The following is a 12,855-nucleotide window of genomic DNA, read 5'->3' on the forward strand; positions in this document are numbered from 1 at the left end:
AAGAGCACCCGACTGCTCTTCCGAAGGTCCAGAGTTCAAATCCCAGCAACCACATGGTGGCTCACAACCATCCCTAACGAGATCTGGCGCCCTCTTCTGGAGTGTCTGAAGACAGCTACAGTGTACTTATAATAAATAAATAAATCTTAAAAAAAAAAAAGAAATTAGAGCATGTTAACTGTCTATAACTATAGCTTACAAAAAAAAAATGGTTTTTAGATCCAACTGCTGGACCAGGGCTAATTTACTTTATCTTACCATTTCTGTCTTTATATTTGGGGAAAAGAAACAATGGTCCAGTCATGAGCACTCTCTATTTTCTCCGTGGGTATTGACATACCCAGGTCGCCTATGCATTGCCCACCGGCAAAGACAAAAGCTAAACCTGAAGACTGAGCAAAGAGCCTCTTAACCAGCTCGGAGAAGGGTGCAGGGGGGATAATATGCCTTGGTTTTCAACCACCTATTATGTATTTCAACACAAACACTGTCCCAAACTGTGTAAAATGATCCCCAGGACCAGTTGGGTTGGGTTTGGTTTGGTTTGGTTTGGTTTAAAAAAAAAAAAAAAAAAAAGGTGCTGATAGCTGCTGTCTTTCATTTTTGAAATCATCTATTTAATTTCTCAAAAATGCCAACACCAAAACTATCCAGACCTGAAATGTGTGTTGTGTGAAAACTGGGGGAGAAAAAAAGGTAACCAGGGTCCATTATATAACTCCCATCTTCTGTTTCTATTCAAGGTGTCATAAAACTGAGTTCTGCCGTTGAAGGTACGTTTTGTTTTTACAAACCGCGAAATCAGTACTGTTGTGCTTCGAGGCCGCACAGCGTGGCCCATAGCTAGCAAGCTTCTGTGGCCGTGGTGTCTGACGCCATGTTCCGGTTGCCAGCTGCCGCCATTTTGTCTGTGTTTCTCCTCGTTCTGGTCATGTTATACCTCCAAGCCTCCACCATGACCCCAGCAGTCCCATGAGGACAGCGATACGGGGCGCACATGTCTGTCTGTATTTCCTTGTGTGACTGCCTCAGATCCCGAGCTCCCAAGAAGCCACTGACTCCGGAGCTTATGTGGATGTGAAGGCCTGTGGGGAGGCTGTGACCCTAACTCTGAGCAAGGCCGCTCCAGTAGAGCCTTGCTCCTCTGTGCCCACACAGTGAGCCTGTTTCCCTGAGAAGCTTGTGGGCATGCAGAATTCTTTAGGCTCCTAGGCTAGCAAGAATACTTGTCCATCAAACAGCAAGTTCTTGGGTCCTCTGTCTACCACAACATGCTATGGCGAAGGCCTAGCATGGCAGTCATGCCTGTAATCCTAGTGTGGGAAGTGGAGACAGAGAGGATCCATAGAAAATATGAAAACAGTTTGGTCTACATGAGACTTTGTATCATAAAAAATTGGAAAACAGTTTAGTCTACATGAGACTTTGAATCAAAGAAAGAAGAAAGAAAGAAAGAAAGAAAGAAAGAAAGAAAGAAAGAAAGAAAGAAAGAAAGAAAGAGAAAGAAAGAAAGAAAGAAAGAAAGAAAGAAAGAAAGAAAGAAAGAAAGAAAGAAAGAAAGAAAAGGGTTTTGTGGAGGCCAACCTTGTGTTGTCTAGTTAATGAGTAATGATTTCCTTCTGTTAAATAAGGCCCTGAGCCCCCTTCTCTGGCACCAAGACAAAACAATTAATAGATAAAACAAAGAAAATACAAAATCAATGACCCATAGCACATTTTGCTGAGGAATGCCCTGGAACTCTACAAAATAGCTCATCACTTCCCCTTAACCCAGCACTCAGACGGCTGAGGTGGGAGAATCATGAGGTTGAGGCCAGCCTGGGCTACATAGCAAGTTCCTGGTCAGCCCAAGTATGACAGCGAGGCCTATAAGACCCTGAAACCCAACGATAACAGAATATTCCTCATTATCTGAAGTGATAGTAATTAATTGGTATTTTTTAAAAAATGATGCTCTTCCCCTCTTAGAGTCTTTCTAGTCCATACATACAGTCTATGACACTTCCTTTGTGGGTCTCGTGTTTGTTTGGGGATGTTTCCTGTTTGTTGGGAGTGTGCCTGCCATGCCCAGAAGCTGCCTTCATCCTCTCAGGGGAGGCTGTTTAGAGGGAGTGGTGGGTTCCAGGTGAGTTTTACAGCTTGCAGGGATAAGGAGGGGAAGCATGGAGCTGGGGAGAGGCTTGAAGGGAAGAGACAGGCTGGAGCCAAGCATTCAGAGGGACAGAGTCTGAGAGTTAGGAGACTCAAAAGGAACTTAGGAACTCATTCATGAGACCAAGAAATCCAGGTGGAAGGCTCCTGGGTTTAGTGCCACACACACACACACACACACACACACACACTGACTCCAAACCAAATCCCAAAGCTGGTGAGGCAGTGTTCTGACACTGACAGCAGAAAGAATGCTGATATACTAAAGAAAGGAAACATGGAGGACTGGGATGTAGCTCAGTGGCAGGGTGTGTGCAGGGTCCTACACACAGGCACACTCACACACACACAGACACATTCACGCATGTGCACACGCACACACACTCACTCACACCCACACACGCACTATACCATCAAAACAAATGAACAGGAAGAGTTCAGGTAATGTGTTCCAAAGGAGAGAGAGAGAGAGAGACGTGAGCAAAATTAGTCGAAGCCCAATGGAGAGCACATGTTTCAGGCCTCGGCACAGTCTCATCAGAGGAGAAGTTTACAGAAAGCCTCTTGCATCCGTTTTACACTCATCGAAGCTCAGGAGTCAGAGCTGGACAGTGACTTAGGAGATAAGCATGCTTGCTCTGTAACCACGAAGACCTGAATCTGAACCCCAGCACTCACACAACAGTCTGGACACAGCTACACATGCCTGTAGCCCCAGCACTGGGGTTTCAGGAGTGGGGGAGCAGGTCAGAATGCCAGTGGCCTAGCCAGAACTGTGGGGTTCCCCTTTCAGTGAGAGACCCTGACTCAAAGCTGTAAGGCAGAGATGATAGAGGAAGACACCAACATCATGTTCTGGTCTCTTACACACACACACACACGCACACGCACACAAGGTGTGCACACCTGAACACTCATCACACACAAGTACCACATGCAGAGAGACACATTAAAAAAATAATTATTATACAGTAGAAATGGCAGTTTGGGCTTGGAGTTTCAGTTAACCATATCCAATAGCAGCTGAGAGTTAGTCCCTTTAAGCCATCTTAGCATTACGAAAGAACTGGAAACTTGGTCTTTACATCATCCGTGTGACTTAAGCACAATATTCCACTCACAACAAAAGGATAGAACACTATTCTACTAGAGGTTGTGAGTGGATAGCATGCCCTTTCTCAGCCCCTCCGACAGAGTTATATTCAGAGAGAGATGAAAATGGGAGGAAAGTGGGGGGCAGGCAGAATGGATGTCCAGAGCACATCTGGCAGCTGTTGCCTACCTCCCAGAACCCCTGGGGTCACAGGAAGTTCTCATAGAGGCTTGGGGTGGGCGCTAGGGGTCAGACTTCCACTGCTGCTTGGGCGTCTCATTGGCTGAGAGCTGTAAAAGCTTGCAGGCTCAGAGCATGCTGTGTTGTAGCTGTGTTGGGGGAAGGGGGCAGTCTGGGGCGGGGGTGTGTGTTCAATGCATGCATCTCAGTGCATCTAGAATGTGAGGCTCTTATGAGCATGCTTAGTGGAATGTGTGTCAGATTATAATCTCTTGCTGGGCGATGAAACATCGAAGGTTCAACTGTTGAGTTAATTACCAAACTTGATTAATCTGTCTATGGAATGCATCGGGGCAGCTTCTTAGAGCTTCTCCAAGTCGTGTCCGGGAATATGCATGCCGACAGAAGAGCCCTGCTGTCAAAAATGAAATGTCTTTCCTTTTCTTTAAAAATGAGTCGTCCAACTTGTCCTAGAACTCTGAGACTAGCATTAAATTCTAGGTAGGTTATCATTTTCTTTGCTTTTTAAGGAAAAACATTTGGGAGGAGCTGGGTGTGGCACTGATTGGTAGATGGCTTACTTAGAGGGCATGGGGTCCCCGGGTTCAATTCTCATCACCAAAAAAAAAAAAAGTGGGGGGGAGGGCGCATGACTTTGAAAGTCATCAAAGAAAAATCTACAGAGGTCCCTCTTGCTTTTTCCTGCCAAGAATTTTGCCATATAAGTTTAGCGCTTTCCATTTTCTAAAATGCTTTGTCTCCTTCAGCATTTTGTAGCTTCATGTAAGCACAAAGGGGACAAGTCAAATGTTCTTGGGAATATTTAAATATATATCTATACAGAAACACCCACTGATGCTTTATTTTGCAATGAAGAAAGGCGTTTGGACAGAAAGAAAAACAAAGAATCTTTAACTGAAATATTTTTATCATTATCACTGATTAATTTCTTGCCTTTAGTTTTAGATCGATAGTTCCAAACTCAGGTCTGGGGAGTTTGGAATGGGGGAGCGCTTGCTTACCACATACAAGACCCCTGGGTTCAATCTCAACACAGGGAGAAGAGGGAGGCAGAGCCAGGGCACTGGGAAGCTTAGCACATAGATGCACTTCTTGCCAAGCCTGGTGCTGAGCTCAGACCCTGGGGCCTACTTGGTATATGGAGAAAATTGCCACCAGCAAGCTCCTCTGACCCCACATGGACGTGGAGTGATCTCTCTTTAAGATTAAAAGAAAAGGGAGTGGTTAGTTTCAAGCTCAAGAAAATTGGGGTAGAAGAGAAAAACCCAGAATCAACACCTATAGTTGGGGCAATGATATGGGAAGAAAAAAAAATTCCCATGAAGTGTCCCAAATTAGAATCTCCCAAATCTCACTCTGGAAAGGGACTTTTTTTTTTCCCCTCTCCCAGAATTTGAGCAGACAGTACGCTTCTACACGTGGAAAGAGAAGTTGAGCCTTATCAAGAAGCAGTGCCAACAAGACAGCGCTGAAGCAGCCTGAGTCAGAACTGCCCTGAGAGCCCATAGGCAGCTCTGTCTTCCCAGAGAGGAAATTCAGCCCCAACCCAGCCACTGTGGTGCTGGGATGGGATGGTACGTTCTTAGGTTTGAATGGTGTTAGAGGATTCTGGGAAATGGCAGCCTGCTGGACAAGATGAGACAGCCATGTTGTCAGGGTGGTACAGAGTACCACTGCTGGTAACCAGGTGTGTTGCGTGGTAAGATCCCCTCAAGGGTGATTTGTTGATGGATGCCTTTATGGTAAGGATTCCTAACACCAAACGACAGAAAATTATTTGGAAAGCCAGGATTGAGAAAAGTTTGCTTAGGAAAAGTCCCATGACTTTAAAGCTATGAACGATGATTCAAGCTCTCTCTCCTCTTGATTGTAACTCCCACAGGGGTGCTCCAGGTGGTGAGGTGCTCCATCCATGACTGAGGTTGTGTAAGCAGAACCTCTCTGGGCACAAGAATATTCTCAGTATTCTCTTTTCGTTTTCCCTTTTCCCTTCATCCTAGGCATGTGATGCATACTTGTAATGCCAATACTCAGAAGGCAGAGATAGAATTTTGCGAATTCAAGCCAAGCCTAGTCTACACAGTGGGAACCTACTCAACCAACAACAACTAATAATAACAATAATTTTTTAAAAATTAAATAAATATTTTTTTATCCCAACAATGGCTGATGAGTCCAATCCCCGCCATAACAGTGGACTTTGGACTGTCGTATCCAAGGTGATGCTTTCTGCAGGTGTGTGAGCTCTGAACCACCAACTGGAACAGTAAAACCAAGGTCAATTAAACAACTCCAAGCTTGACAACCTAACTTCAACCCCCAGGTCCTACAGGATAGGAGAGAACTGACCCTCCCAAAGTTACCTCTGACTTCCACACCCATGCAGTTGTACATGCGCACACACACACACAAATAAATAGATGATAGATAGATAGATGATAGATAGATGGATAGATAGAAAGATGGATAGATAGATGAATAATAGGTAGATAGATGAAAGATGATAGACTAACAAACAGACATGATTGATTGATAGATAGATAGATAGATAGATAGATAGATAGATAGATAGATAGATGCTTTTTGTTTTTAAAGAATAGTAAAGGAGACTAGCTTGTTGGTACACACCTTCAATCCTTCTACTTGGGAGGCAAAGGCAAAAAATGTCTGAATCTGAGGCTTGCCTTGTCTGCAGAGTGAGTTCCAGAACAGTCAAGGCTACACAGACTCTGTCTTACATACATACATACATACAGACAGACAGACAGACAGACAGACAGACAGACAGAGTGAAAATAGTTTTGGGGAGGTGGAGCCAGCATATGCAAAGTCCTGTCTTTGAGTCCAAGCACCACAAAACAAATAAATTAAACAAGCAAAGTTTAAAAGTTAAGATAATGAAAGCCTGGGTGTGTGACTCAGTTTGTAGGCACAAAGTTCTTGGCTCCATCCCTCAAACGACAATGGACTGTGTATGGCAGCACATTCTGGAATTGTCAGCACTCAGCAGGTGGAAGCAGGAGGACCAGCCTCAGCTACATAATGAATTTGAGGCCAGCCTAGCCTATCTCAAAACAAGGCATAAAGCTTGGGCTAGCCCTCGCTTCCATTTTCCAAACGAACAGCACCTCTGCTTCCTGTCTGTGTTGTAGCTGGTAAAAAGAAGGGCTGCATCCCCTTTATGGAACTATGCCCTGCATTCATGTGCCTGTCAATAACTGAGATATTCATTTGCTTTGTCTTCAATGCAATCATATGCATTGAATCCAGAAATTTCCCAAACAAAGCTAACATTTTAAAAGCCCTCAATCTGTCACATAGGACACTAATCTTAGCTACTGGGGAGACTGGGGTAAGATTATTAAAAGTTCAAGGCTACTCCATTAGAAAACAAAACATGTTTAGAAGAAGAGGGGAAGAAGGAAGAAGAGTAAGAGGAGGAGGAGGAAAGAGGATGGAAGGAAGGAAGGAAGATGCCTGATAAAGCGTAAAGAAGGATTTATTTTTAGCTGATAGATCAAGGGTACAGTTCATCATGCAAAGAAATCAGGACAGACAGACAGAGTTTGAGGCAGCCAGTTACATTCCATCAGCAGTGAAGACGTGGGTAAGACTGCCCAGCTCACTTTCTCTGTCTTGTTCAGTCTGGGACCCCAGCCCATGGGTTGGTATTATCCACATTTACTGAGCCTTCCCATCCCGGTTAACCTAGTCTAGATCACCCCGCAAGCATTCCTAAAGGCCTGTCTCTTCAGTGAGTCCAAATCCCATCAGTGGCCAGCAGCATTAACCATTGCTCAACAGAGCCTCTTTCCTGGGGCAAAGATAGAGCTTAGCCACTCACAGTTATGCCATAACCCAGGAGTGTCGTGAAAAAGCAGATGAACATTTCAAAATCAAAAAAAAAAAAAAATCAGTGAATAAAACAGAGGCTATAGAGCTGGCTCAGAGGGTTTATAAAGGAGCCTGTTCCTAGCCTGAGGAACCGAGTCTAATCCCCAGGACCCACATGATCAAAGGAAAGAACTGACTTCTTCAAGTTGTCCTCTGACCTCCATGTGTGCACCATGACATGTACACACACACACACACACACACACACACACACACTTTAAAACTGAAAAACAAGACAAACTCAGAAAGTGTAGAATTTTACAAAAAAAAAAAAAAAAAAAAAAAAAAACAAAAAAGGGTAGAATTTTAAAAAAAAAAAAAAAAAAAAAGCTAAATCCAATGTGGCTGAAGTTATCCTGACATTTCATAAATTTGTGAGTTTTATCACTCCAAGCCCATGCACGACATCTGTGCTGAATCTGCAGCCTTGAGCACTGGTAACACATGAGCACCTCCCAGAAGAGAGTCCACATGTCCCCTGCTCCATAGCCTGCCTTTTCCATCTTCCCCCGGGCAGGAGAAGGAGGCATAAGTCACAGAGGCTGTGGAGGACAGTTGCACTTCAGCTCCCTGCTTCCTGTCCCTTCTGTGTCTTAAGAACATAGGTTTTACTCTGTGTGTCTGTTTCCATTCATTTAGCGGTCTGCTGGAAGTCTCCTATATAAGTAAAACATAACAACCCGCTTTGATTTGTTCCTTGGGAAGACAGTTTTTTAAGACAATGGCCCCATTATCATTCTTTGCAATCAGGTCCACAGTGACAACAAGGCCACTCCTACTATCTCATTCCCAAACTTAGAAAACCTTTCACATTTTCAATCTAAAGTCATAAGCAACCTTCCTGTTAGCTTTGGAATATGGCATAGTTGAGACACTAGCTCAAGTCACTGAATGCTGTGGCCTGGAGTATGACCCTAGAAGTCACATCTTAAACTACTACCCATTGCACCCATTCCGGTTAAGTGGAGAGGCCATTACTGTTGACTCCTGTATGCGCTGTGCACTTAACTGAGATGTCCACAGATCTGAATGCTGCCACCACCACACACACAGCTGATTGGTTGAATACATGCTGCCTTCAGTGGAGAGACACATGCTCAGATTTCATCTGGCTTCACGGAGTCAAGAGTTAAAGCACTTTCACAGTAATGTGTGGGTGATGAGCAAAATCAGCTACCTGACAGGAGGTGAACATCTTTAGAGAGTCAGACTTGCAAGGGTTCCCTAGCTTTTGGCACTGTTGCGCTGAGCTGAATCAGGAAGGACCTGGCTTCATCTCTGTAGAGTACAGTATTTTTTTAAAAAACTCTAAGAGATACAGAAGCGAATTTCACCTCCTCTGACCCCTTCTATGTGCTTCTGTGGATTGTACAGCCGGCCTCAAAGATAAAGCGAAGGCTGGGTTCAGAGTCACTGTGATGGAAGAAAATGCAGAAGCAAGCAAGCACACCTGAGTTGCCATCTAAAGTGAGATACTCTGTGTTCATGGCCTTTCCTGGGTTTTGTTTTGGTTGTCGCTGTAACAAATGCCTAAAAAGAAACAAAGTGAAGAAAAGAAAGGTTTGGTTTTAGAACCCAGTTGGAGAGGGGCTGGCTGGCTCCATTGCTTTTAGGCATGGTGCAGGGCCGAACATCATGGTGGAGGGCACAGTGGAGAAAAAGCTACCCACTTCATGGAAGCAGAGTGTGTAATAGGAAGGGACCAGGGTAAGACACACCTCTTACAGCTATATCCTGTGACTCACTTCCTCCCACCACACCCCACCTCTTTCTACCACTTCCCAGCAGTGCCATTGTAACCCTAAATCCATGATGGGTTTGTACATTAATTAGATCCGATCTCCATAATCTACTTGCCTCCAAGCGATTGAGTCTACCTTCTGCAGATCAGGTGCTCAACGTATGAGCCCCTCAGGGGAACACTCCATGTCCAAACTGTAATATTTTCTGAACCACACCTTCCACATCTGTAAAATGGGATCAAAATTAGTTACTATCCCAGGTGTTTAAGACGCTTAGAGTTAATGTAATGTTGAGTAACTAGTTTAACATGTAGGTGCTTGCCCTACCTACCTTATCTACCTACCTACCTACCTACCTACCTACCTATGTCTGGAGATCAGATCCAACGTTGCACATGCAAGACAAATGTTCTACCACTGAGTCACATCTCGAGCTCAATAGAAAAACCTTAAAAAAAAAAAAAACTACACTTGGGTAGTGTGTGTGTACACATGTATGCATAAAATTGGTTCCTTTCATCTTTACCTACTGAGACATCTCTCTAGTTCCTTTTTTTGTTTGGTTGGTTTTTTTTGTTTTTGTTTTTTTTTTTTTTTTGGTTTTTTGTTTTGTTTTGTTTTTCAAGACTGGCCTCTTTTTTAAAAAGAAAAAAAAACAATTTTTGAAAGAATAAAATCATAGGGGCTGGAGAGATAGAGCAATGAAGAGCACTGGCTGCTCTATCGAAGAACCTGGGTTTGGTTCCCAGCACCCACATGTCAGACTCCTAACTATCTCTAACCCTAGTTCTAGGGATCCAATACTTTCTCCTGGCAACTGTGGACATCAGGTACATACATGGCATATGACATACAGACAAAACATTCATATACATAAAATATAAATAGATAAACCATAAAAAAATAAAATCACAGAAATGAGAAAATGTCCCAGAAGAAAAGTATGGCCTCTCCTAGTCAATAAACTAAGCCTGCTTCTAAAGGACAAGCAAGATGGAGACTTTTCTAGGGATATCTAACAAAAGAATAAAAATATTCTTTTGAGTCAGGGGTCTCATGTTATCCAGGCTGGCCATGAACTAGCCATGTAGCTGAGGATACCTTGAACTCTTTCATCTCCTACCTCTGCTTCCAGTGCTGTGGTTACAAATATGCACCACCATACTTTGTTTTGGGGGTACTAGTGATTGGACCCAGGGCTTCATACATGTCAGACAAGCATTGTACCAACTGAGCTACATCTCTAGCCTCCAGCTTCTGCATTGTATATTACTAGAATATAGGGCTTAAAGTTAGGAAGACGTGTAAAGGGAGACAGCTCTGTAAAGGCACTTGATCCAAAGCCTATTGACCTGAGGTCAATACCCCACATCTACACTGTAGAAGGAGAGTCAAGTGTAGATTGTTCTTTGACACACACATACGTGCATATACTCTAGACAGACAGACAGACATAGTGTTTTTATTATCAAGAAGTGAAACTCCTTGATTAGCCTTTCCTCATTAACTGCCCTGAAAATATCCATAAATCCAGAATTTGAAACACACAACAGTAAGGGGTAGAGTTTCCCCCCCTCCCCACTCTTGTGCATTAGATAATCAGGAACACCTCAGGGTCCATTTTATTCTTGGGAAAATGTCAGCAACATTAGTGAGACAGATGAACTCATTTAAAGTAGACCAAAGAATAGCTGAAAAAAGACACACGGAGCCAAGTGCTCTGTAATGTTGGTATTCAAAGGCGAATAAGATGTGGGTTCTACCATGAGTTGTGACAGGAGGATATCTGAGGCAGGAGGATGGAGTTCAAGGCCAGCCTGGACTAAATGGTCAAACTTAGTCTCAAGAACGTAAACAGAAATAAAGATTATGCGGTTTCCGGTATGTTCTCCTAAGAAGACAGCTTCAAAGGACTGAGAAAGGACGGGGATCGTGTGGGTAATCCAGGAAGAGAATCTTTCCAGGAGGGGCAAGAGACATGGGAAAGAAAGGGATGGTAGCCAGGCATGGTGGCACATGCCTTTAACTCCAGTGCTCAGAAGACAAAAGCAGGCAGATTTCTGTGAGCTGCAGGCCAGTCAGGGCTTCACAGTAAAGCCCTGTCTCATAAATGGGGAAAGAAAAAGTAAAGAGAGAGAGAGGGGATGTGACTCAGCAGTTGGGTGGTTGCCCAGCGTGGGTGAGGCCCTAGGGCTTGATTCATGCAACACACACACACACACACACACACACACACACACCTGCAAGAAGAAAGACCGGCAAATGTCAGATTAGGAAGCAGGAAATCCAGTAGTCCCCATTTATCTGTGGGGTTTTATTCTCTTTACTTTCACTTACCCAGTCAACCACAGGGTACAACGACTGCCCGGAAAATTCCAGAAATAAACAAGTCATGAGCTGTAGGGTGAGCATTACTCTGAGCAACATAGTATCTTCCCCTGTCCCCACCTGGGCCTGAGTCATCCTGTGCCCAGCATGCCCGCACCAGTTCGTAGGGTCATTAGCTACTTGGTAGCCCCTTAATTACTCACTTAGCAGCTCTCTTGGTTGTCAGATTGACTGCTATGGTACCACAGTGCTGCTGTTTAAGGAATTCTTCTTTTACTCAGTAATGGTTCCAAAACACAAGAGTAGTAATGGAATGGAGGAAGTGGGACTTAAGACACGGAAGGACAAGTTAGTCCTGGGTCTGCGTAAAGATGCTACAAGTCTCCTCATCACCACCACCACCACCACCACCACCACCATCATCATCATCATCCAGAGGGCTCTATGTAAATGGAGATTTCAAGCACATACTGAGGTTCTAAAAATATGTCCCTGGTGGCTAAAGAGATGAACTGAATAGACAGTAAAATAAATAGACTGTTGATAGATAGTAAGTAGATAAATGGTGAGAGAGGATAGTTATATGATAGACAGACAGACAGATACATAAATAGGCACAGTCCCTCAGTATTACAGAGTATGAATAGGAATGAACCCTGTTATGGTTTGTATATGCTTGGCCCCTAGGAGTGGCACTATGAGAGGGTGTAGCCCTTTCGGAGTAGGTGTATCACTGTGGGTGTGGATTTTAAGACCCTCATCCTGGCTGTTTGAAAGTGAGTATTCTGTTAGCAGCCTTCAGAAGAAGATGTAGAACTCTCAGCTCCTCCTGTACCATGACTGCCTGGATGCTGTCATGTTCCCACCTTAGTGATAATGGACTGAACCTCTGAACCTGCAAGCAAACACCAATAAAATGTTGAACATATGAGAGTTCCCTTGGTCATGGTGTCTGTTGGTCACAGCAGTAAAACCCTAATTAAGACAGACCCATAGACTCATGCATTATATGCTTGGCCCATAAGGCGTGGCACTATTAGGAGGTATGGCCTTATTGGAGTAAGTGTGACCTTGTTGGGGGAAGTATCACTATGGGGGCCAGCTTTGAGGTCTCATATGCTCAAAGTATGCCCAGTGTGGCTCAGAGTCACTTGTGCTGCCTGCAGATCAAGTTGTAGAACTCTCAGCTGCTTCTCCAGTACTGTATCTGCCTGTATAGCTCCATCTAATAATAGATTAAGCCTCTGAAATTGTAAGCCAGCCCCAATTAAATGTTTTCCTTTATAAGAGTTGCTGTGAGCCCAGCGTGGTGGCTCACACCTTTAATCCCAGCACTCGGGAGGCAGAGGCAGGTGAATTTCTGAGTTTGAGGCCAGCCTGGTCTACAAAGTAAGTTCCAGGACAGCCAGGGCTAGACAGAGAAACCCTGTCTCAAAAAAACCAAAA

The 12,855-nt window shown here is 44.0% G+C and overlaps 1 protein-coding gene across 16 annotated transcripts in view; it reads left to right on the top strand.

The window, feature by feature from the left end:
- The window catches only part of Dlgap1 (DLG associated protein 1), an 826,285-nt gene that overhangs the window by 720,723 nt on the left and 92,707 nt on the right, over positions 1–12,855 (top strand). For 9 of the 16 annotated variants that reach the window (XM_021186024.1, XM_029471241.1, XM_021186021.2 and 6 more), the window contains one exon: positions 744–773. The exons of the other annotated variants lie outside the window; for them this stretch is intronic. In XM_021186024.1, the coding sequence (XP_021041683.1) occupies positions 744–773 (30 nt within the window). The remainder of the gene's footprint in view (positions 1–743; positions 774–12,855) is intronic. 16 annotated transcript variants of the gene reach the window in all.

Source organism: Mus caroli, chromosome 17 (assembly GCF_900094665.2).
Source record: "Mus caroli chromosome 17, CAROLI_EIJ_v1.1, whole genome shotgun sequence".
In the NCBI taxonomy this organism is placed as follows: domain Eukaryota; kingdom Metazoa; phylum Chordata; class Mammalia; order Rodentia; family Muridae; genus Mus; species Mus caroli.